Source organism: Phycomyces blakesleeanus (genome assembly GCF_001638985.1).
Source record: "Phycomyces blakesleeanus NRRL 1555(-) unplaced genomic scaffold PHYBLscaffold_14, whole genome shotgun sequence".
In the NCBI taxonomy this organism is placed as follows: Eukaryota; Fungi; Mucoromycota; class Mucoromycetes; order Mucorales; family Phycomycetaceae; genus Phycomyces; species Phycomyces blakesleeanus.
Window position 1 is genome coordinate 852,986 of NW_017265147.1, and position 25,002 is coordinate 877,987.

The 25,002-nt window shown below is 37.4% G+C and overlaps 8 protein-coding genes across 8 annotated transcripts; 5 read left to right on the forward strand and 3 right to left on the reverse strand.

The window, feature by feature from the left end:
* Positions 1 to 76: 76 nt before the first annotated feature.
* PHYBLDRAFT_170015 (hypothetical protein) lies at positions 77 to 3,448 on the forward strand (the record flags this gene model as incomplete). Its single annotated transcript, XM_018436231.1, has 2 exons — positions 77 to 574; positions 2,039 to 3,448. 2 exons carry the CDS (start codon positions 77 to 79, stop codon positions 3,446 to 3,448), a joined length of 1,908 nt encoding a protein of 635 aa, XP_018290160.1.
* A 548-nt stretch (positions 3,449 to 3,996) lies between these two features.
* Positions 3,997 to 5,388, forward strand: PHYBLDRAFT_147096 (hypothetical protein; the record flags this gene model as incomplete). Its single annotated transcript, XM_018431796.1, has 6 exons — positions 3,997 to 4,188; positions 4,253 to 4,447; positions 4,506 to 4,733; positions 4,876 to 5,043; positions 5,118 to 5,213; positions 5,335 to 5,388. 6 exons carry the CDS (start codon positions 3,997 to 3,999, stop codon positions 5,386 to 5,388), a joined length of 933 nt encoding a protein of 310 aa, XP_018290161.1.
* Positions 5,389 to 5,480: 92 nt separating this feature from the next.
* PHYBLDRAFT_170017 (hypothetical protein) lies at positions 5,481 to 8,514 on the reverse strand (the record flags this gene model as incomplete). Its single annotated transcript, XM_018436232.1, has 5 exons — positions 5,481 to 6,821; positions 7,706 to 7,959; positions 8,023 to 8,139; positions 8,211 to 8,303; positions 8,373 to 8,514. 5 exons carry the CDS (start codon positions 8,512 to 8,514, stop codon positions 5,481 to 5,483), a joined length of 1,947 nt encoding a protein of 648 aa, XP_018290162.1.
* Positions 8,515 to 14,654: 6,140 nt separating this feature from the next.
* Positions 14,655 to 15,219, forward strand: PHYBLDRAFT_181969 (hypothetical protein; the record flags this gene model as incomplete). Its single annotated transcript, XM_018438544.1, has 3 exons — positions 14,655 to 14,746; positions 14,836 to 14,906; positions 15,046 to 15,219. The coding sequence occupies 3 exons, from the start codon at positions 14,655 to 14,657 to the stop codon at positions 15,165 to 15,167; spliced, it is 285 nt and encodes a 94-aa protein (XP_018290163.1). The 3' UTR covers positions 15,168 to 15,219.
* Positions 15,220 to 18,253: 3,034 nt separating this feature from the next.
* Positions 18,254 to 18,588, reverse strand: PHYBLDRAFT_147099 (hypothetical protein; the record flags this gene model as incomplete). Its single annotated transcript, XM_018431797.1, has 2 exons — positions 18,254 to 18,541; positions 18,565 to 18,588. 2 exons carry the CDS (start codon positions 18,586 to 18,588, stop codon positions 18,254 to 18,256), a joined length of 312 nt encoding a protein of 103 aa, XP_018290164.1.
* Positions 18,589 to 18,795: 207 nt separating this feature from the next.
* Positions 18,796 to 21,689, forward strand: PHYBLDRAFT_170019 (hypothetical protein; the record flags this gene model as incomplete). The annotated part of the gene is made up of 5 exons (XM_018436233.1): positions 18,796 to 18,922; positions 19,026 to 19,058; positions 19,127 to 19,336; positions 19,405 to 19,731; positions 20,539 to 21,689. 5 exons carry the CDS (start codon positions 18,796 to 18,798, stop codon positions 21,687 to 21,689), a joined length of 1,848 nt encoding a protein of 615 aa, XP_018290165.1.
* Positions 21,690 to 22,042: 353 nt separating this feature from the next.
* Positions 22,043 to 23,226, reverse strand: PHYBLDRAFT_170020 (hypothetical protein; the record flags this gene model as incomplete). Its single annotated transcript, XM_018436234.1, has 4 exons — positions 22,043 to 22,204; positions 22,280 to 22,465; positions 22,545 to 22,850; positions 22,909 to 23,226. 4 exons carry the CDS (start codon positions 23,224 to 23,226, stop codon positions 22,043 to 22,045), a joined length of 972 nt encoding a protein of 323 aa, XP_018290166.1.
* Positions 23,227 to 23,439: 213 nt separating this feature from the next.
* PHYBLDRAFT_170021 (hypothetical protein) lies at positions 23,440 to 24,694 on the forward strand (the record flags this gene model as incomplete). The annotated part of the gene is made up of 6 exons (XM_018436235.1): positions 23,440 to 23,446; positions 23,897 to 23,962; positions 24,145 to 24,212; positions 24,308 to 24,344; positions 24,409 to 24,482; positions 24,632 to 24,694. The coding sequence occupies 6 exons, from the start codon at positions 23,440 to 23,442 to the stop codon at positions 24,692 to 24,694; spliced, it is 315 nt and encodes a 104-aa protein (XP_018290167.1).
* Positions 24,695 to 25,002: the final 308 nt, after the last annotated feature.

Genomic DNA, 25,002 nt, shown 5'->3' on the forward strand with positions numbered 1-25,002 from the left:
TCGTCCTCGATATGATTTTCTCACCTCTCTCCTATCCTCCCCACATCTTCTCCCTTCCCTTCCTTCTCGCTTTCTTATGCTAGGAGATTTTAATTATTCCTCATATGCAAAGGCCTCTCGTGCTGGCCTCGCGCTACGTCTATGGCTGCATTTTGTCGCTAACCACTTTGTAGACTGTGTCACTTTGTCTGACGCTCAACCTATGCCTACCTTTCATCGCGACCTTTCCTCTTCGACTATCGACTACATATATGCCTCCAAGGATATAGCGTCTTGTCACTCTTCGTCCACCGTCACATTTGTTCAGCCCCTGTGGACCGATCATTGCCTTGTACGTACCTGTCTTAGTTTTCCTATGCTGTCTCACATTGGTCGAGGTTTGTGGCGTGCGAACCCTCGTTTGGCGAACATCCCTTCCTTCCGCTCCTCCCTGTCCGACTGTCTTTCATCCTTCATACCACTACTCTCGCCTTCAATTTCCCCCCAATCACAGTGGGATCTGATCAAAGTCGAAGTGGCTCGTTTCACACGTTCATATTCACGCACAACCCGCCCATCACTTGCCACTTTGGAGGTAAAGCTTCAGAGTAAACGTGACCATTTGATACATAGATTTCGCCATCAGCCTGCTCAGAACTTCCAGCTGCCCATCGTCGAGCGTCAACTTCAGCAAGTTCAACAGGAACGCACCGAGATACTAGCACTCCGCGCCGGAAAACACTGGAGAGAACAAGGCGAAACTTCCGCTGGGTTTTTGAAACGCACAGTTGCTTTTCGCCAAGCTCGAACCACAATAACCAGCCTCCGCCACCCCTTCACCGACACCTTATGCACTGATCCCGATGATCTTACGGAAGCTGCTGCTGCATTTTATGAAGATCTTTACACACCCGACCCTCCTGCTCAGACAGCTATCGACGACCTCCTCCTTCACTTGCCACCAGACCTCTTTCTTTCCGAAACTACCTCCACGACCCTCCTTAAACCCTTCACCTTGGATGACATCCGAGACGGCGCCACTCGCACTCCTAATGCCAGTAGCCCTGGGCCGGATGGCCTGCCTTATGAGATTCTGCGATTAATTATGGATCATCTGATGTGTGCTGTCTTACTTGTTCGAATATTTAACGATGGGCTTGCCCTCGGTGTGTTCCCTTCGTCCTGGCAATCAACCTGCGTCTCTCTTCTTCCCAAGAAAGGTGACCTCACCTCCCTCCGCAACTGGCGCCCGATCGCTCTAATCAATACCGATGCCAAAGTGTTCACTCGCCTCGTCAATCGTCGCATGGTGCCTGCTGCTTCCTCCCTTGTTACGCCCTTCCAGACCGGGTTTGTCCAAGGACGCTTCATTGCTGACAATGGCATGCTGACCAAGTTGGTTATGGCACAGGCTAGACAGGACGGTTCATCTGGTATAGGCCTTCTTTTGGATCAGGAGAAAGCTTACGACAGAGTCCATCCCGATTACCTTCGCCAGGTCTTGCAGCATTTCAACTTTCCCCCTTCCCTCGTTACCTGTATATCTCAACTTTTCTTCTCTACACAGATTCGAATCAATGTCAATGGACACCTATCCCGATCATTCCTTCAGGCTCGTGGACTCCGGCAGGGTGATCCTCTTTCTCCTGTACTCTTTAACCTTGCATTCGAACCTTTGTTGCGTCGTGTGATTCATGATCCTTCCTTTGCCGGATTTTCTCCATCACCACGCACTGCTATTCAACCACCTCCGCCCATCAAGCTCTTGGCCTATGCCGACGATCTGCTAGTCTTTCTGCCTGATGCCGCCCACTTGTCTTGTATTCATCATCATCTTCTCACATACTCTCATGCCTCCAATGCTCGCATCAATCTCCATAAAACTGAAGCTTTCTCCCTGTCCGGTCTTCCACTGCCAGAATGGCGCCCCGTCCTACAACAATTCGACATCACCGCCTGGTCTGACAGATCTTCCTCCACTCCCCTGCGATATCTCGGCTTTCCTCTTATTCAATCCTTACCTCAGCGCAATTCTTTCTGTGACAACATTCTTTCCAAGATTGAATCTACCTGTAATATCCACCACTCTCGCTCTCTCTCTATTCGTGGCCGTGCCACAGTGCTCAACTCTCTCATCCTCTCTAAGCTCTGGCACGTCCTCAGAGTTGTCACTGTACCTCTATCCTTTTTCCGTCGACTTCGCTCGATCATGAGTAAGTTTAGACAATACCGCTCCTTTCCTCCCATTCCTCTCGGCACTTTCTGCCAGCCTATTCGGCTCGGCGGTCTAGGGGTCCTTGATCCTCAGGTTCAACAGGCTGCTCTTCAGTTGCGCTGGCTCCGGCCTCTCGTCCGCTCTCCGCTGTCCCCCTCTGGCCTGGTCCCGCCTTGGTTCTCTTACGTCCTCCGCCTCGACTCCTCATCTGCTGATCCACTCGTTCCTTTGATATTTCCATCTCTCCAATCCTCTCATCAGCGTGATTTCGACTCTCCTCTGGCCACCCTACTTGCTGCCATTGACCTTCTCCCTCACAACTTCTCTGACGTGGTAGTCAACCTCCCCACCTGTCTCTCTCTGCCTCTCTCCTATCTCACTACCGCACAACCAGACCACCCTCCCTTTCCATCTGCATGGCGCGATCTCCGGGTTTCCGACGCCTATGAAGTAGATCCTAGTTTCGGCGTGCTTGCCCAACGCCCCCTCCACCGCATACTCCGTCGTCCTATTGTCCTTCACCGGTTCTTCGAACGTCTCTACACTCGCTCTCTTGTCTTGCACCCTGTCCTGTATCGTGCCACCATTCCCCCCGCGATCTGTGCCATACAGTTTCCTTCGCTAGATATGCCTTCCGATACAGCTGTCGATGTGCGTCCTTTCTTGACGGCTCTTGTCCCCGGCATCCCTTGGCATCGTTTGTCCACCCAGTCTTTCCGCCTACTCTGCAATTTCCACTCCAAATCCGCACGCCCCATAAGCCCCACACTCGTCCCTCGCCAGCTTCGTCGGTTTTGGTCCTTCCCCCTGCTGCATGGGGCCCGCAACGTTTGGTTTTGTGCCCTGCACAAGAACATTCCTTGCCGTTCTCGCCTCAATTCTAGGATCCCTACCACTTTCCCAGACCCATCCTGTGCCCTCTGCTCTCACCCTCTGGACAATCAAACTCATTTTTTGTTCCAGTGTCCGGTCAAACTGTCCGTATGGTCGTCAATCTGGACGTTGTACTTCGCCCAGACCGCGACGCCCACTGTCTTGCTTTCTGGTTTGCAATCCTTCACATTCCCTCCTTGCACCGATTCTTCTCTTTCTGCTGCCTCAATTTTTGGCTGCACGCTGCTGGCTATATGGCGCCATCATTGGCTGTTCATATTTGATCACGTTCCTTTTGTCTCCTCCGCTGCCTTTTCCACTGCTTCCTCTCTTCTCGACCGCCTCAAGAGCGAACTTGCTCTCGACTTTCCCCCCCTTTAGCTTCCTTCCATACCTCCACAATATATATAGCCACAAACATATAAATAGAAAAACATTGTAAAAATATAAAAGCCAAAAACAAGTCGTGATTTTCCTCTTTTGCCTTGCAGCATAGAGGCTCACTAATAAACTAGAGCCTTCGGCTCCCTACAAAAAAATAATTAAGCAATCCCGAAATTTCTGTGAGATAACACCTCTAATAATAAATGTCGTTAAAAGAAAAAAAATAAAAAAAGGAAAAAAAAGACCTTGTCTTAAAATCCAGTTTGACCCTGACAAAATGCGGGCTGTAAAAAGTAATACTCCAAAAGAAGATGACCACCGTCATCTTGAAACACTACTTTGTGCCTCATTGAGTTAGAAAAGAAGTTGTCTAAATGTGGATCAAGCGGTTGGGAGATGTGCTTAAATATCAAATGAAAGGTAGAGAGTTAATCTGCACCGCTTATCCTCTTTACTAGTATGTGAATTTTAAATATGATATAACAAGTGTAGTGAATTGTACAATATTAGTTGAAAATTATTAATATTTATTTTATTAACAGAAAATGACAAAGCGTATTCCTACTGCTCCCCGCCGACCCAACCTACGCATGAATGCTGTTCTTAATAGCACAATTGCAGGTGTTGTTGCTCCAATTGATACACCAACTCCAGAAGTAGCAGTTGTCACAGCCCCTGAAGTTCAAGTCGCTGTGACCCCAATGGATCACGTCCTTACCTTGTTGGCAGCCAACAATGTGTCGATGCAATTCCTTGCAAGAAAATGCAAAAGGAGTGACTGATGCAATAACTCATTTGAAGAATGGTCTGGATTTGTACAACAAGACAAATGAATTTTTGAAGAACTCGGTCCTTCAGCTCATGACTGCAAATGCCGAAATAGAAAAGGCAATGACCAGCCAAAATTCCGTGATGCCTTCTGCTGTACCAGCGGATTCTTCTTCTTCCATGGATGATGATATTGACCTTGGAGCGAAACATCATCCCTTGATTTCTGTAAGTAAATTGATAATAATAACATTACCGATTAATATATCTAATACTATTTTTATAGCAACTTATCAATAGTTACATCAAGAAACCGAACTTTGTTAGCACAGATCCGCTCAAAGTTGCTGAGAATAATAATAGATCAGCATGGTCAATGACTGGCAGGTATGGCGATAAGTACAACAAGACACTTGCACTGGCTCTCTTCAAGTACCCGAGACCTCAAAGATGCTGCACAAATGTGTCAAAGAGTGTCATTATGAATATAATAAAGAATCACTACCAAAATCAAGTGCGAGTCTTCCGGACCTCAGCAGAGAAGATTATGGCTAGAAATAAAGCTGGAAGAAGACGCAACAGAAAGAAGACCATAAGCCTTAAAACAAAGTTAATTTACTATTGATTTAATGTTTTAATAAAATATTCTTTGGTAGCTTCTTGACCGTCGTATTATCACGTACCAGACATACACAGAGGCTATTCATGAGGGCATGAATCGATATGATTGCGGAAATATTCTTTCTATTGACGTGATGTCTGATGGCGAGTCGGATGGAGATAACGAAGTGCGGGCATATCGTCCCAGCTGGAGAACTGATGAGGTAATGTTAAACATCTATTTATGTTTTAAAGAAAATAATAATACTTTATTAATACTATTTATTCTTTAAACCAGCTCCAGACGTTTATTACTACTATTGATGAACTTACTGTTATCCGTTTGAAGAAAAATTCAGAAAGCTTGAAAAAGCGCATCCCTTATGAGAAAGAAGTGAGCATTCCCGAGAATTTGGCAGTCACTTTACCAGATTGGTGTTTTTTCAAAATAAATCATTTTTTTCTTGCCCACTATTTTAGAGTCTTTTTTCTACTTGTTTATGTTTACGGATTAGCATGATGTATACAGCTGCATGTATAGCATGCCAAGTACAAACAAAAATTTATAGAAATAATAAAAAATAAACGTGCAGTTATATATATACTAGCCTGTATTAATTACTATTTCTTTTTTATACGTGTTTTATTTTTGTATTTGAATCTAAATATATATTTTTTGTGGCAAAGGAACTACACACATCTGAACTTCGCCTTCTAGACCAAGGTGCTCGCCTACTGCGACTGGATAGCAGATTCTATGCACTGGGAGAATGCTGTTCATGCTGTCATCTTCGAAACCCACCTCATTAACCTCAACTCCTTCTCCTGCTCTGGGCTGAAGTAAAACTTCCTTGTACCATCGTATATATGCAAATACATGCTGGCTCGCATGACCAGCAAACGAGTTTACAGCAGTATTGACAAAGAGGTACTGAATTTGGCCTGCGTACGGCTTGGTACTTCTACCATCACTTGTCTCAAATAAGGCTTGCATGAACGACCCGCGCTGATTCTTCGTTTTGCTCTTGTAGATTTGCCCGAGAAGATCGATTGATTCAAACTTCTGTATCCGATTGTTAACAAAATTATCGGAATGACCAGCCTGACGATAATGAACAAGAGTTTGATCATCGTATGTCTCGCGATAGTATTCCAACAAATGCCCATACTCGGATTCATCCATGGAAATCTCCCCCTTTAGAGCTAAAGGAAGTGCGGAAGGGGGCAAAGGCTCGTTTCCCTTGACGATATCAAAGTTGATCTCAGGAGAATCAAGAAAAGCATTGATATCGAATTGGATTGAGGTAGCAGTGGAAGTGGAAGTGGCTATGGAATTGGCAGTGGATGCAGTGAGCTCAAGGATGATCGCCGAATGCTCAGGTCGAATTATTGGCAAAGTTTGGCGAATAAGATCTCCCTGGAATGCTTCCTCAAGATACTTCTTCATATAGGTTCCCTCAAACCCGTCTTTTCTATTCGTCGCATAGTTTTTCAAGATACCATTGCATCTTTCGAAACTAGAAAGCCAATATCCATAAACCGGGCCAAAGTTCAGTACAGTCTCTCGCAGATGAAGATGGAGATGCATGTTTGGCGAAAGGAACGGGGCTTTATACAACTTCTCGCACTCTCTGCAGAAAGCCTCCAAAGATTGATGGGCTTCATCAAGATGAGCCATGGATATGCTTGGCATTGAGAGGTACTGGTATGCATTGACAAACGTTGTCCAGTTACCGGGATGAGCTTCAGGTAGACGACCACGCAGGAGAACAGGAGAGTACACCAAGCACCAAGACTTCCACTCGTCGGCCTTCATGAATGGGAAGCCACGCTCGATCTTTGTCCCTAATGGCGTGTAGTCCTCTGGCAGTACAAGCTTGTCAGCATCCAACTGCATTTCGGCCGAGTGTGCATCTGTGATGAGACCTGAAGATCTCCATTTCTCCATTATCCTCTTTGCTGTTCCGAGGTACAGGTTGTGCATCGGATCGATGACAGTGCACTACACGAGGTTAAAGTAAACCAGGTCATGCAATTCTGACCATCGGACACCATTTTCCCTCTCCAATCTCTTTCTCTGTGCATCACTGCTGGCCATTCTCCACAACTCGACATCACGACGGTTTTCGGCATCAGTGCGAGGCACCCACTCAGAAAACACGAACCCAGAGTAGTTCACAGCATTGGAGTCTGGAAGGCGAGGGAACTGTCGGTTACACTTATTGCATGCACATGTGCTTGAATGAGAGGTAAACCCACAAGTCTTACGGGCAGCAGGAATGTCGCAGGCAACAAGAAGAAGGGCAGCACGGACAAGAGCACCAGATGGGCACTGTACGGTAGGCATCACCACACCGCCATACAACTGGTTGAGTTCCACAACAAGGGGACGGAGGTAGTGATTGATCTCACTTGTCTTTGCTTCCTTGGGCCCTGGCATGAGACCAACGAGAACAACATTCTCCTTCTTGTACCGTTCCGATCTTGGCAAGTTGTTGATGCAAAGGTATATCGCACCACAGGAGTAAGTGACCCCATCGAAAGGTTGAAGCCAATCGATGTTCATTGTAAGCATTATGGAACGCTCATGATTCACAAACGGTAAACCATTGCTGTCCTTCAGACTGTTCCACTTCGTACCATCGTAAATGTCAAACATCATGCCCGGAACTTGCACTCTGGTTCTCCAATGGTTGATGGTGTCTTCGAATCCAGGGCGGCAAAAAAAAGGATAGACAATGTTTTGATTATGGAGTTATACATGTAGATCTTTTTGGGGATAGTCAAGGCTCTTGATGTTTCAAAGAAAAGAGCGTTTCCACATTCTCTACCAGAGAGTCTCTCGAAATTACAGCACTCTGGAACAATATCAGACTCTTCGTATACTTTGTTACAATCGCCACATGCAATAAACCGCTGGACACCTCGAGTCACGTCGCTGAGACCGGTCATAGAGTTGACACCGTTTATACTGAGGGGAAAACGGAAAGACTGTCCAAAGTGTGCCAATACTTCGTTAAGAAACTTCAACAGAACAACACCACCAGAATTGACAACATATTTGGATATGAAGAAGGCAGCAAAAGAAGCAATAAAAGCATGAGTAGGATCGACTGGCATATTGGATGAAGAAAAGTTCTCTATTTGAAAAAAAAATCAATACTTGTTGACTTTATTGATTTATATGTGCTTTTTGTACTAACCTCTAACATCATTAGATTCATCATCAGAAATATCCAAAATGGTTGCTTCAATGACACCCTCATCTTCGCTTTCAGAATCAAACAAGGAATCAACATCAAAAAAAGGTAAGTCTTCGGCTGTTTTGTTAGGTAAAAAAGAATCAAATTATTAGATATTATAAATGATTATAAAACTTTAATAAAAATACTATGCATATCTTCAACTTGATCTTCGGTATCAACATTGTTTTCAAAGTCAATCTCCATGTCATTGTCATTTGACATTACTTCTACAACTGAGGCTATATTATATGAAAATAAATATTTAGTTAAACTTGTCTCAATAATAATTTTCTTAAATTTGAACTTACAAGAAGATCCTGACTGATACTGTCTCACGATATCTTGTTGTGCATGTCTTCTGAGTGTTTGGGTAGACACCAAAACAAATCCCATGCTATTGGAAGAGCATTTAGAGCACTTGCATTCTGAATTGTTGTTGTTGTTTGACATATTGTGTGTGTATGTTTTATTTTTTAAGTCTTTAGAATTGACAAGAATAGAAAATTGTTCAGGAACACAATTTAATATATATCTTTCCAAATTACACCAACTGCCAAAATGACATAGTTTATTCCGGTTGTTAAAATGGGCAGTTCTCTAAACAGTAATTGATTGCCTCATTCTAAAATACAATAATACACGCTTTTGTTAAAACATGTCGTCATGTACATTTTATTGGCTGTAGAGCATATACAACAAAAATATTTGTAGTAATATCACGACCATTAACCTCATCATACTTATAAATAAATATTACAACAATAAAAAGCTTTATTATCTCACTCAAAAGATATCATTTGGTTTAAGTTCCCTACAACTATTGACTCTGCGACATGGCCACAAGTCCCAAAAAGAAATCTCGCAGACATTTTTTACAAAAAAGAGTAAACTCGTTTTTTTATCCAATAAAACAGACCGAGCATTATCATCGCCGTCGAAAATAAAAAAGACAAAAATGATGGAAATTTAGGCTGCCACTCCACAAATAATAGTACCCTACACCATAGATGAAATTACCCTATTTTTCCAGTATACTGTTTTATTAAAGTTAAAAAATGTATCACAAAGTCCAGAAAAAAAGAAATTATAACCTCAGTTTAAATTAACACAAATTTATATCTTTGTACTTTATGTAATTCAACCAAATGTTTAATTATCTTGCGTTCCAGTGATTAGTTTTTGCTGAAAACAAGTGCATTAAAGAGCTAGAGACAATAAAAAACGAGTGGAATAAGAGGCGCTGCGGGCTTTTAAATAAATCGAATTTTCGGAGTATGAATTAGCTTAAAAATTGAAATCCGCTACTTACTCCTGCAGTGGGAAAGTGTTGTTTTCAGTCTCCATTCGAGTAGTATTAAAAGACAGAATAGATACCATTAGGGTGTTTTAAATTGAAATATTTCCATCGGCGAGTGTAAAAGGTAAGTCAGCTTCAAAAAGGATTCCGAAACTAGTAAAGTATATGTAAAAAATATGTAAATCAAAAAGCTTCAAAAGGTTTCTTTTAGATTTTTAGAAGTTGATTATTTTTTACAGGACTTTACGTAGGGAAGTTAAGTAATATGTTTTCATATTAGATGTTATTAGCTAATTAATAGAGTATGGATAGAAAATAAAAACCTTGAATTCTTCAAGATCTTTAAACTTGAAACACCCTATTTTATCAGACACGGATTTAATATGAAATGTCAAATTGAACAATATGCTCCCTGGTTAAGAATTGTAAAGATAGACGAAAAAGAAAATATATCCTTATTATAAGAGCTGTATCTTGTTAGGTTTAATAAAATATATATGTTTATTCGATTTATATAAGATTTTCAAATATATTTAACTGAAATAGAACAAAACTAAGAATCTTATCAACTAAGAATTTAATAATTTTATTTGATGTTGGAATATCAAGTTTTATTGAAAAATAAAAAAAGAAAAACACTATTATACAAAAAACACTTAACAACTTATTGAGAACAAGTATACATTCTAAATATCAGTTAAATATTGGATATTAATAATAATAATAATAATAAAAATAAAATCCAAAGAAAAGCAAAAAAAAATATAATTAAATATTAAAAACAATTTATCCTTCACTTGTTTATTGAATTTTTTTAAACATCTGCTTTGATTCGATTAAATCAAATCCGTTTTTATATAAATTTATTTTATTTATAGACACGGAGTCTTTGTTCCCTTTAATTCTCTTTGATATTTGTTTATTCTTATTGTGTTTAAAGAAGACATTGCAATTGCGATTTATATCAGTTTACTCTTATAATACCTCTGACTTAAACAATCAATATATATATTGAAGATTGTTCTGTAATATAATATATGCTTTTCTTTAATTGTATTCTATATGTTTGATTATTTCTAAGAGCATCTCTAACAATCCGATAATTTTATCTTTTCTTAAAATCAAACATCACAACTCTAGATAAAAAAAATCACTTCACCTATCAGTTCAATTTAGTTTTTTTTAACATAAATTATGGGAGTATTTGCATCAATAAATTTTAAATCCTTGTCGAAGTTGCCACAAAGATAAAAAAAAAAGACTATATTTTTTCCATAAAATAAAATAATTCAGACTTGTGAATATAACGCTTTACTAAACTTTTATATTTCAGATAGAAGCTGATATAAATTTGACTGTTTGAGATATGCGAAGATATCAAATTTTAAAATTAAATATATAGAGCAAATAAAAATAAAATGTTGATAAATAATATAAACAAAGAAAAATAATTAAAGAAGGCTTGTACTAGTTTAAAAGCCTTGATTAATACAATAAAAAGAGAACCTGGTTTGGTCGGGTAAAATTCAATATATATATATATTATAGTCATTATATATGTATCCGATTAGTTCCTGTGCTTACTTTAAATATAGTTCAGACAATAAAAAGATTGTGAGGTTACACGTAGATAGAAAATACAAGAAGCTTCTTTTATAAAAACATATAAATATAATAATATAGTTTGTACTTAAACTATAAACTCTGAGCCACTTTACTATACTCAGATATTTTCTTATAATAAACCATGTGTTTCACAATTGAATACATATACATCACAGATATATATTATTTTCGGGAATGTTTTCCGTAATATCTGAGTTAGTACTCACTTGAAGCTGCTAACAGTCCAAATTGGGAATTATAATAGAGGTCGCAAATCATATAAATACGGTGTACACGTAAATGTTACCTAAACAATTCTTTTGTGTACATTATACTTTTCCTACAAATGGCCTGATGTTTTTGTTTAATAAAACACAAAGCCTTGTATGAAGTAGTCGCACTTTATTAAACGAGTGAATCTAAGTCAAATTATGTAGTAGCATATATCAAATGTTGCTTGTTGAAATTTTTAAATATGAGTAAGAGCGTCATTGGGATCGAAGAAGGTGTCGGAATTATGGTGGTATGAATACTATATGACTTGGAGAGTTGAAGGTCAGCTCTGAGAATGGTGGCATATAACACTTCAGGTATAGAGAAATATTGTATATGACTTGCGAGTGTTGAGGTTTTATTATATGGCCATTATTTCGATTTTTATTTTTCAGTGATTATAAAATAAAACAATAATATTGTTGGTGGTGGCGATTCTGGTAGTTTTGTAAAGTTGATGGCGGGATGGTGGGATGGCGGGATGGAGGGAATGTAGGAAGAGGATTCACGCCATCGTTAAATAGAATTTTTATTTTATTTTTTTTACGGCGCAGTGAAGGCCACTTTAATATACCGTCCTCTCTGGGCGATTGTAAGTAACCACTAGACGGTCTTTCAACCTATGTATGGGTAACAGTATCCCTGTCAATGGACCCTGCTATGTTCCTTTAGCTTAGGGATACACAAAGCTGTCTGCGCAACCAATTGGTAATACCAATTTACAAAAAAGTGCATTCTGTCCGAATTATCGAGTAGAATCCTTAGGTTGTAAAAAGACACAAAAAGAAATAGACAATATATATATATTGTATCAGTGCAGCAATTGTATTGGTAGACAATTGGGCGAGTGTGCGAGTGTGCGTATGTGCATATGTGCGTATGTGTGTGTGTTGGATAAAAGAAAAGAAAAATATATGATAGTAAGCCCAAAATATGATAGCAAGTTATATATATATAGTTTGGGAGTAGCTTCTGGTGTGTAACCGTATATTGAATAAAATGAAAATAAATATATATGATAGTGTATCCAAAATATGATAGAAGCTCGTATATATATATATTTCGGGAGTAGCTTTTGGTGTGTGTCCATGTGTTGAATAATAATAATAAAATATACAAGATAGTATATCCAAAATATGATAGAGGCTCGTATATGTATATAGTTCGGGAGTAGCTTCTGGTGTGTGCCAGTGTGTTGAATAATAATAATAACATATATAAAACAATATATCCAAAACATGATAACAGTTTATATATATTTAGTTCGAAAGTTACTTTTGGTTTATGAATATCACCCTTTTCATTTTGACTTGGTAATATTTTTCTGTAGGCTCTTGCTTTTTTGGTGTAAAATGTTTGATGCTTTTTGATCCAATTTCATTAAGTATAATTATAGAAGAATGTGTATGGATCTGGATAGTGTGTTATTTATGAAACATACTAGAAAACATAGTTTAAATTATATTATTATATATAGCTTCTATCATACATTAAAAGTATTAACGAAAATATAAATAACAATGCGATTGTGAATGATTTGTAAATATATACCGTGGAACAAAAATCGGCTATAGAAGTATATTCCAATATATATTGTATTATTATCTATAGATTAAACCCAATCTAATTTTAATTAGAATCTTGAGGAGACAGGATATATGAACAATTTTGGAATTATTTGAGAGAGGTATGATACAAGCTATATATTTATAAGAAAGCAAAACTATTATTACTAGCATATATGTTTTTACGATATTATTATCTTCTGGATTCCGACGGCCCAAGATTGTTGGAAATATCCCTTCAGTCCAGATCGAGCTCAATAGGCGGCCGATCCGGACAGGACCATATTGCTGATATAACATATTCGGTTTTTATTGGTTAACTGAAATTGTAGTTCTTATTAATCATACATATGTTTTATTTTTATACTGGGCCGACTTCTGTCTACTATGAAATGTAATATTATATGAATGACGATTCCCAAAAGGAATGAATATTCTCAAAAAGGATGACGGGATGGATGAATGGGGGAATGTAGAAGGAGGATGCAAGCCACCGTAAAAAAAAGTTTTTTTTGTTATGATTATGGCGCAGTGAAGGCCACTTTAATATATCATCCTGTCTGAGCGATTGTAAGTGAGAACTAGGCGGTTTTTAAGTCTATGTATGGGGAACAGTATCCCTGTCAATTGATTCTGCTATGTTATTTTAGCTTATTGATACACGAAAACCGCCTGCGCAACCAATTGGTAATAACAGTTTACAAAAAAGTGCATTCTGTCCGAATTATGGATTATAATCCTTAGTTTGTAAGAAAATATAAAAGGAACATACAATCAAGTATATTTTGTACCAGTTCAGCCAATATATTGGTAGACAATTGGGTGAGTGTGCGTATGTGTGTGTGGTGGATTAAAGAAAAGACATATATATAGTATCTGTCACACATTTAATATATTAATAAAAAGAAAAAAACAATGCGATAGTTAATGATCCATCGAGCTATTTCGTGGATTAAACTGTTATAAGAACATATTAAATTAATTCCTATTTAGTTTATATAATTTTCAGTAAGATACTATATCACTACAAAAAAGGAGCGATTCAGAGAGTGATTTTAAAAGCTATTATAAGCATTCTTTATAATCACTAGTTGAATTGCCAATTTTTTCTTAGTGGATCTATTTCTAATAAAGATCTCAAGCAGTGCGATGAACATGATGTCAGTTTATTAGAGTGTTCAGAATAATTTTTTTTTCTATATGCGCTTTCTTTCTTTCATAACATTTAATTATATAACTAAAAGTTAATTCTATGATATATATTCCATATCAAAACCTTTATATAAAGTATAGATTCCTTTTATTCTTATATGTTTTATTAAAACATTCTTGTTATTATATTTGCTTATTATCTAATATAAAAACCCGATACTCTCAATATTATATATTACTATGCCCAGTTGTGAAAACTTTTAGTTCTCTTGTAATACATTTATATATATAATCTAAGACTAGATATATGCTCTTATCGACTATAGCAATTCGGTAAATAAAAAAAAACTAATTGCATTTTAAACATGTCAATAATATTTTTAATTTATGAGACTTGCTTTAATAAAAAGCTGGGATAATATAAAGAGTCTCTTGATATGCTCTTATAGTCTATACATATATATATATGGACCACTTTCTCTTTCATATTCCAACTAAAGTGGTACAGTTTTACAACCTTTCTTTTAAGAAATAATATATTAATATATAACATATGTGTCAAGTAAATTTTTATATAAAATCAATTCACGAAAATGGGTAGCCATATAAGAAATTCGGGTTTTTAAAATGAAAGTCTTTATATTGCTTCTAATCAGAGCAATCAATCCATTGATCTACAATTTTCTATGCATGCTGCTATGTCATCATCTAATGACGAAAGCATAAAATTTTTTCACAGTTATTTAGTAAGAGTGCCAGCCAGACCATCTCTGTTTTCCTCTTGTGCATGGTAAGTCTATTATTTCCTTTTCATTTGTGTTGAGGGAGTAGTATAGTCTATAGATATACTAATCTTGACCTTTTTTCTATGTGAATCAGCGGCGTGTCGGATGGATGGGTGTTGGTGTGGTGTGGATGGGGGGGTGTGGTGGGTGTGGTGGGTGTGGTGGGTGTGGGGTAGTTTAGTTTCCCCTCTCTAGTTAGTTTACGTAGTGGGTAGTCTTTAGATATAGCTTTCGTTTATCCCTTTAGCTTAGCTTAGATTGATAGTTTCGTTCCCTGTTCACCTTTTATTTTTTAAGCCCATAGCTAGCCTCACACCCCAGCGTTCCCGATCTCCTCCCCACTCCGTTCTCTTCCACGAAGTCAGGACAGGTCTACGCCCTGTGGAGGATGGATCCGCCTTTATAGGTGGTGAACTAAGATTCTGACGATATATTTGAATATTAATAAAATTTTTTTTTAAACCATTTTTGTCTGCCCATAAATACAATGTCTGCTTTACAAATGATTGAGAGAAACACTTTATTATTAGAAGAAAACTGAATAAAACAATGCGCGAGAACAATAATATGAGTTTATTTTTTATTTAAAAATATCAAGTTTTAATAGTAGTGTATTTTTTATATGGGCGAGAAGTGGGCGGTGTGAGTGGGTGGTCCGTGTGGGTGGTCCGTGTGGGTGGTCCGTGTGAGTAGTCAGTGTGACAAAGTTTTGACATTCATGGCGCATGCTAATGACGAGAGATTAACATCGCGAGACTTTTTGTTAGGTGGCGTCCGCTTGGTCTAGACCCAGTCGCGTAAAAGTATACTGAAAGGCGTGAGCTTTGAAAATTATGTCCGATGGGATGGAATTAGATGGGATGGGACGGAATTGAATGGCGTCATTGGGATCGAAGAAGGTGTCGGAATTATGGTGGTATGAATACTATATGACTTGGAGAGTTGAAGGTCAGCTCTGAGAATGGTGGCATATAACACTTCAGGTATAGAGAAATATTGTATATGACTTGCGAGTGTTGAGGTTTTATTATATGGCCATTATTTCGATTTTTATTTTTCAGTGATTATAAAATAAAACAATAATATTGTTGGTGGTGGCGATTCTGGTAGTTTTGTAAAGTTGATGGCGGGATGGTGGGATGGCGGGATGGAGGGAATGTAGGAAGAGGATTCACGCCATCGTTAAATAGAATTTTTATTTTATTTTTTTTACGGCGCAGTGAAGGCCACTTTAATATACCGTCCTCTCTGGGCGATTGTAAGTAACCACTAGACGGTCTTTCAACCTATGTATGGGTAACAGTATCCCTGTCAATGGACCCTGCTATGTTCCTTTAGCTTAGGGATACACAAAGCTGTCTGCGCAACCAATTGGTAATACCAATTTACAAAAAAGTGCATTCTGTCCGAATTATCGAGTAGAATCCTTAGGTTGTAAAAAGACACAAAAAGAAATAGACAATATATATATATTGTATCAGTGCAGCAATTGTATTGGTAGACAATTGGGCGAGTGTGCGAGTGTGCGTATGTGCATATGTGCGTATGTGTGTGTGTTGGATAAAAGAAAAGAAAAATATATGATAGTAAGCCCAAAATATGATAGCAAGTTATATATATATAGTTTGGGAGTAGCTTCTGGTGTGTAACCGTATATTGAATAAAATGAAAATAAATATATATGATAGTGTATCCAAAATATGATAGAAGCTCGTATATATATATATTTCGGGAGTAGCTTTTGGTGTGTGTCCATGTGTTGAATAATAATAATAAAATATACAAGATAGTATATCCAAAATATGATAGAGGCTCGTATATGTATATAGTTCGGGAGTAGCTTCTGGTGTGTGCCAGTGTGTTGAATAATAATAATAACATATATAAAACAATATATCCAAAACATGATAACAGTTTATATATATTTAGTTCGAAAGTTACTTTTGGTTTATGAATATCACCCTTTTCATTTTGACTTGGTAATATTTTTCTGTAGGCTCTTGCTTTTTTGGTGTAAAATGTTTGATGCTTTTTGATCCAATTTCATTAAGTATAATTATAGAAGAATGTGTATGGATCTGGATAGTGTGTTATTTATGAAACATACTAGAAAACATAGTTTAAATTATATTATTATATATAGCTTCTATCATACATTAAAAGTATTAACGAAAATATAAATAACAATGCGATTGTGAATGATTTGTAAATATATACCGTGGAACAAAAATCGGCTATAGAAGTATATTCCAATATATATTGTATTATTATCTATAGATTAAACCCAATCTAATTTTAATTAGAATCTTGAGGAGACAGGATATATGAACAATTTTGGAATTATTTGAGAGAGGTATGATACAAGCTATATATTTATAAGAAAGCAAAACTATTATTACTAGCATATATGTTTTTACGATATTATTATCTTCTGGATTCCGACGGCCCAAGATTGTTGGAAATATCCCTTCAGTCCAGATTGAGCTCAATAGGCGGCCGATCCGGACAGGACCATATTGCTGATATAACATATTCGGTTTTTATTGGTTAACTGAAATTGTAATTCTTATTAATCGTACATATCACCACCAAAGAGTTTTCTTGTGTAATTATACTCCCAAAATAGGTTTACATAGCTGAGTAAATAGTTCTGCCTTTTATGGACAGACCATTTTTGCGATGAATTCTGATTGAAAAAAAACACGGATTTAAAAATGCTTTTTCCAAAATATCAAAAATGATTCAAAATAAAGTCTCTTTCAAATAAATGGTTTTTATTTTTATTTCAAAATAGAAAAAATATTAAGTTATTTTATATAGTTTATAGACAAAAATATATAATAAATTTAATATAGTTGCTCTATACTAAATGAAAAATCAGAATATCCATATCACTCATTATTCTTGAATAGAAAAGTAACCTAGCAAAATATAAATATGAATTAGTATTTCAAGCTTAAAAAATATAAATCAAATTAAAGTTTACGTTTGTGTTTTCCATGATACATCTCATAAAAGTCAGAATATCTGCAAGTAAGAAGAGATAAAAGATAATTAGTATTCCATTATTCTGTAAACCGAGTAAACAGTTATTACCTCTTAACTCATTTTGACCAGATAATGAAAAACTAATTGTCAACAAATGACACCTGAGATGAATAACTGCATCACAAAGTAGAATATTGCTTTTCTATTATACATACCTCAAAAACAAAAATATATAGATCTGTTTCCTACAAGAATAATATTGTAGATGTAAACACACGTAATGAACAAACTTTTGTTGATAAAGTAGAGTAAGAAGTAATGCAAAGAATGTAATCTCACACTTTCTTTTGTATGGAGCCAGGAAAAAAAAAAGCTCAGGATTTTATTAAAGGTCTCTGATTGAATATGAAAAGAGAAAATTAAAATATTTGTTTTTAAGGTTTTGTAGCTTATATGATGTTTTTTGCTTTTAAATTTTATGGTTGTTTTTGTTTTTGTTTTTTTGTATAAAAAAAATGTAGGAGTTATGGAGAGTCCAGCTCTAGTTCAGAGCAGAGATGAGAAATTGACTTGCGTGCAATGTGGAGCACTGCAGAGGGAAGGAAAGGGACAGACTTAAAGTAGAAAGACCAGTGGTGATCCCAAATAGTCAGGATAGTTAGGCCAAAGACTGAGGAAGCAGGGAACGCAGGGTTAAGCATGGGAGGGAAGACGAAGGATTGGAGAGCACTTGAGAGGACAGAGGGCAGAGGGACGGTGCCGAAGAATTCCAACCAAATGCCTGTCCACACAGCAGATTTCAACGGGCAACACTGGAAAAATAAGGACAATTAACATATTGTCCAGGTAGTCGGATCATAGTGGATATGTCAGGATTTTTTTTCATCTCAGCAGTTTTTTTTCATCAAGTTGGGGGTGTAGTTTTGATGTATTCTATTGGCTTAAATAAAAATAAAATAAAAATAAAATAAAAAATACGTTTTGGTTTACTATAAAACCGTATCAAATGAAATATTTGTAGCACTCTTGTTTCCTTTTTTATTTTATAATTCAAAATACATACACTATGTTTCCTTCTATTCAAATGCACAACACTGATTGCCACTGCACCAGATGCAATAATAATGATCAAGGAGTTTCCCGAGTATCGAGACGTACTGCTCAGTGTCATAATAAAAGAGCTAGATTTGAAGGTACTGAGATATTCAAGAGTTGTATAATTTATTCAGTGCTGTTATCTGTCTACCGAGTAATAATCGCTTTTATTTTTATTTTTTATTATTTTAAAAAACATAGCTGAAAAGAGAAGCATGGAAGTAGATACTGAAAGTAAGACATTTTTTATATGAAACGCAGAAGAAAAACTAATAATAAACTATTATATTCCATATTTGTAGTAATCCTGACGTATCAATCCGATTCTGTGGAAGCAATGGACGGTCAGGCCAACTCACCTATTTCGGATGCCGTCTCAACGTTTGACAATGACGTCTTTGTTGGTAATGACTACAATGGTGATGAGTCTGACACGACCGATGACAATGACAGTGATGACAATGGCGAAGAAGACACTGCCGAGATTTATGTTGAAAAGTTTAACAATGAGGGTCAGTTTTAAATACATAAAAAAAAACTAAAAAAAAATGTGTGTTAATTTTTTTTTTTTAAAAAAAAGACCCTTTTGCTGCTTCTGGTATGCCCGAGAATCCAGTGCACAGATTTATTGCTACTTTTACAGTACTGTTTGCATCTCGTTACGTGGTCAATAAGGGTTCTGTTGTCTTGATTGAGTTCATCAATGAGCTCTTGAAGATTTATGGACAAGATTTCCAACTTCCCGAAAGTCTGGCTGGGCTACATAAAATGACTGGCTTTTCGTCTATCACCAAAGGCATCAAGCGATTTGTGTCATGTCCAAACTGCCATTGCATCTATGAAGAAAACATGTCCGTACCTCCCCATTGTGTTTTCACAAATGTTGGTGCACGCTCTCCTTGTGGTTGTAAGTTGATGAAAGAGTCAACTTCAGGTGCACTGGTATCAAAGCGAGCATACTTGTACCAGTCCCTCAAGCAAGCTTTGTCTGTTCTTTTCCTTCGTCCTGGTTTTGAAGAGCAAATCCGTCACTGGAACACGGAGCTTAAGATTGTCGATACTATGTGCGACGTATACGATGGAGCAATGTGGAAAGAGCTGAAGGATGCAAGTGGTGTCTCGTTTGTTGCTTGTTCTCGCTCATTGATGTTGACACTCAACATAGACTGGTTCCAGCCGTTCGATGGAGTTAGTTACTCTTCTGGTGCAATTTACTTGGTTGTAAATAATCTGCCTCGAGAGGTATGGTTCAAGCCTGAGAACACAATTCTGGTTGGTTTGATGCCTGGTCCCAAGGAGCCAAGATGCGAGGAGATAAATAACTATCTCAAGCCCATGGTAGACGAGATGAAGCAGTTGTATGTTGGAATGCGAGTCCTGACCTACGAGTGCCCTTCTGGTGCTAATGTCCGTGCTGCCTTGCTGATGGTTGCGTGTGACATCCCTGCTGCCAGGAAAACAAGTGGATTTACAGCCCACAATAGTACATGTGCGTGCTACAAGTGTACAACCCAGTTCCCCAGATTGCCCAACACAAATCAGGTGGACTTCAGTGGATTCGATTATTCGCTTTGGAATATTCGTAGTGGTGTAGAGAACAGGTTGCATGCTGAGGAGTGGAAGAGTGCGAGTACACCCTCAGAAAGGCACCAGCTGGAGGTCGAATATGGTGTTCGATGGTCGCAGTTGCAACGCCTTGGATACTTTGATCTAGTACGTGGAACGATCATTGATCCCATGCATAATTTATTCCTGGGGACGCCCAAGAGAATGATGGACCGGTGGGTCGATAAGAAAACGATTGGAGCCGAAGAGTTTGCTGCCATGGAAAAAATCGCAGGGACAATGGTTCTTCCGAGGGATTATACAAAGCTGACATCGAAGATTGGAAAAGGCTTTCCTTACATGAAAGCCGACGACTGGAAATCCTGGGTACTGGTGTATTCTCCTGTTCTTCTGCATGGTGTTCTACCATTTGAAATGTACAACAACTGGATGAATTTCGTCCGTGCATGCCGCTATCTTATCAAGCCAAGCATCACATTTGATGAAGTGAACAGCGCCCACGACTATCTGGAAATGTTTTGCAAAAAGGCTACCGAACTCTACACTCCCACCATCCTCACCTGCAACATGCACCTGCACCTCCACCTTCGCGAGACCATTCGTGATTTTGGACCCATGTACGGTTACTGGCTCTTTGGGTTTGAGAGATACAATGGCCTGTTGAAGCATATAAAGACAAACGGAAAAGATAGTTTTGAGGCAACATATATGAGAAGTTTTGTTCAAAACGCATTCAAGGGTGACTATGCCAATGCTGTTCTGAAAAGTTCTAGCCACGTCCCCTTTTTCAACATTCTCTCAAAGCTTTCTCTGAAATTCACACCTACCACCACAGTCATTACTCTCTCCTCCCGTCCATTCCGATTGCAATCATTCTTACTAGCATTGTCCAACCCACATCTTCCTCCAAAGGGTAACGAACCTCTCCCTCCTTCGACTTTTCCTCTTCAGCTAAAAAAATCATCACTGATGGATGAAACCGACTATGCCCATCTGCTTCAGCACTACAAAACATCCTATGATCTTCCCGACCTTGTCAGTTACCAATATGCCACGCTCACAAACTCCTTTGTTGACAATGAAATCACAAAATTGAAGTTCATTGACTTACTTGGTCAACAGTACCGTGGTAAAAACGGTTCAGCTAGTTGTGGTTCTCTTGTCCACGTAATGTTTGTTGGTAGTGATGGTAGAAATACCCTAGCCTATGCTGGACAAATACAGTATCTCTTCACACACTCCTTTACACACCCTTCTAACAGCAATCTCCACCTGACTCGCATGGTTCATGATCATTGACATGTATTCGCATATATCAAGTGGTTTAATACTTCCTCTGATAGATCGCGTGAGGATGACAGTCTTGAGTTTTGTCTCCCCACCTTCTCCCCCGATAGTCGCCATTGCATTGTACCTGTGCACCGCATCTTTTTAGAGATTGCTACAGCCAGGATTACTACAAGTAGAAATGTTAGTAAGATGTTAGTAATTGCTTTGCCAAAAAAGCTTTATGCTTAAAATAAAAAAAAACCCCCACTTGAATTTCCTTTTCTTATACAAAAAAAAACAGAACAAATTCCCTATATATATTGATAGTATTGTGTATGTAAAAAGTAATACGTAGATAAAAAGAGAGAAACATTTTTTTTTATTTAGAGCCCGTCTCTAAGAGCCCACCGAGGAAAATTGGGGCTAATGTTATCCGGGACTGCTGAGTTGGACACACTAGTAGTGATCCTACGGATCCTTTGATTAGCACTTGACCCCATGGCCTGGACAGCATAAGTGTCAACAAGTGCAATGAAACGGTTGCACTGAAATACATTCGTTAATAATTCACTCAATATAATAATACACCAATACAAACGTATTACTCCAAATTAATCTACCTCATCGCTTCTCCAGCCTGGTTGTACAATATGAATGACATGTTTTATGCCATCCTCGTCCATTTCATCGGCAGACTCTCCATCTGACATTACTGCTTTTTGGAGAGTGTTGGCACAGTCTCTGAGCATTACAAGATCAATTGCCTCCTTATTGTCTTTGTAGGCCAGTACACGGCGACACTCATTCTAGTAATAAGTTTTGTTAATTTGTTATTTTTATTTTTAATTTTCAACTATAAACTATATATATTAGCATAATACTCACATCATCTGCACGGGCTGCTCTTCGTGTAAGAGCGTTTGTTTCCGCTATCTCATCATCAGACATTCTCTCACGATGGGTTCTACTAGTGAAGTTGGTGTGCAACCTCTTTCGGAGGTCACTCCGTCTCATACTAGAGGAACCAAACCTGTGCTCAAGGTTAGAAAGAAGTCTCTCGGCTATCTCCCTGTTGGGAGATTTGTTGAAAGCAACATTTGTATCCCATCTGGGCTTGAGGTTGTTGGCCAGGATATTTTCTGGCGTTCTCAAGCTAAGCTTGGGTTTCCACATAAGGTTGTGAATATGAGCCTGATAAATAAATCATGAGAAAATGAATTGATAAAATATTTTATAATATGTTACTCACATAAACTGCATTAGATTCTTCATGGGTAGGCTCATGGTTGGAGATGACAACAGGTGCAGCAACAGTGAGTTCGGCTCTCACAGGAGCAGCAAGGGGAGTTCTGGCCAAACTATCTATGGCACTGATGGTGTTGGTGCTGGTGGTGGCAAGAACGCCAATTCTGCCATTCATGTTGGTCAGAGTTTGCTCAACATTGCCGATCTGTCCTTTTACGGTAGACATATCAGCTCTCACAGTAGAAAGTATTTCCATAAGCTGCTGATTGGTAATCTCAACAGGACGAAGGGCAATTGCGCGTTCACGTCTTGTGTTAGTCATTGTCTACAGAATATAATAAAATGAAAGGTTATAATGATTAGTTTCAGATTATATTATTATTATTGCTGTCATTCTACAATTAAATTTATGTAAATTTAATTAAAAATAAATCGTATCAAGTTTACATACTTGAATTGTTAGAACAAGTGTATTGATTTGGGAGTATAAGTGTAGTAAGTAGCAAGAGAGTAAGAGCAAGGGAAAGTGTATTATATGAAAGGTATGATTATTATATATATTCAAAATATATTTGATATACAAATCTCTATTAATACTTCTTGTAATGACTGGGATGTAAATCGGTTTTCATATTGTTTTGGGACTTGATGAAATCATTTTAGTCTTTTGTTTTAAACACACTTTTTTCTTTTTTTTTAAGATTTTTTTTTTTACTTTTTTATTCGTTTTTTGTTATTTCCCTCTTTTCTCTCTCTTTTCAATTCTTGTTATATTTGCAAATTTTTCTGGTAAGATTGTTTTTGGTTCAAAATACTTCTTTACAAAGAACAAAAGAATTAATTTTTTTGTCTGTCATAGGTATTCTATCTGTTTCTCTCTCTTCACTCTTTACACTCGCAAGGTTTTATGGTAAGGCACTTTCTTTGTTTTAAAAGAAATATATACTTCTTTATGTATAACTAAAAAATAACAATATATTTTAATGTCATAGAAACTCACTCTTTGTCTCATTCTGATGTGCCATCTTCACAACAGTCATCCGGATTAGCCAGGGTTAGTAAATATACTTTATGCCATCATTCCATACAATCATTCTGACTTTTTTCTTTCTTTAATATAGGCCACATCGCCAAAAATACTCTCTACAATCAAACACGGATATTGACACGGTAATATTCTATTTTATTTTAATCTATTTCTTTTTAATATTTATCTAACTGAATATAATTTCTATTATAGATGAACATCCCTCTTACGAACGTGCCATTCCTCAAGAACTTCCATCCCATGCTACCGTCATTGCCATGGTAAGCCTTTTATTTACTTCTATAAATACAATAATATTATTTATACTATATATTAATGTATATTCTCTACTAGAGACGATATTACCACTTTACAGATAATATCTTGGTCTGCAAAGAAATCCTTTGCCTTTGGTATGTAAATCAATTATTCTATCATGCAATTCACAAAAATTAATTCTTTCCTATCGTTTTATAGTCAAAGAAATCATAATCCCGTGCTTTACTGTAAATGTTTTATTTCTTTGTCCATTTGTACTGGGTACTTCCAATGTAAGTATTAATTAGTCCATAAAATTTGCAGTATAAAACACGCACGCACTCCCATCACTAATGTTTTATCTATTCTCAAAGAGTACTGCTCTTACCCCTAAAAAAAGGTAACGAGCACCTCATTTTCTTTAGGTATTTGTTTTTTGTAGAAAATTTTTCATCCCAAATATAACAAGCTTGCCGAGCAAGAAGTAGCTGAGGATATAGAATAGCTTTATTAGATTTGAAACCTAGAAACATTCTATTCTTTCCAATAAAAATAAAAGCGTAAACCATTACCAACCTAACAAGAATGGGAAACCAAATAAATAAAGAACATATTACTGGTCCATAATTTTAAAGACGTGTTTTTATGCTGTTGATGATTGAAGGTTTTAAAGAACTGTCAGTATAGGTGGTCAGTAAAGGTGGTCAGTAAAGGTGAGGTGTAGTACAGATAAACCATTGGAGCAATATACATGATGTAACCCATCTTTGACCTTTCCTGTTCTGTGTCAAGAATACCGAGATAAATCCGTAG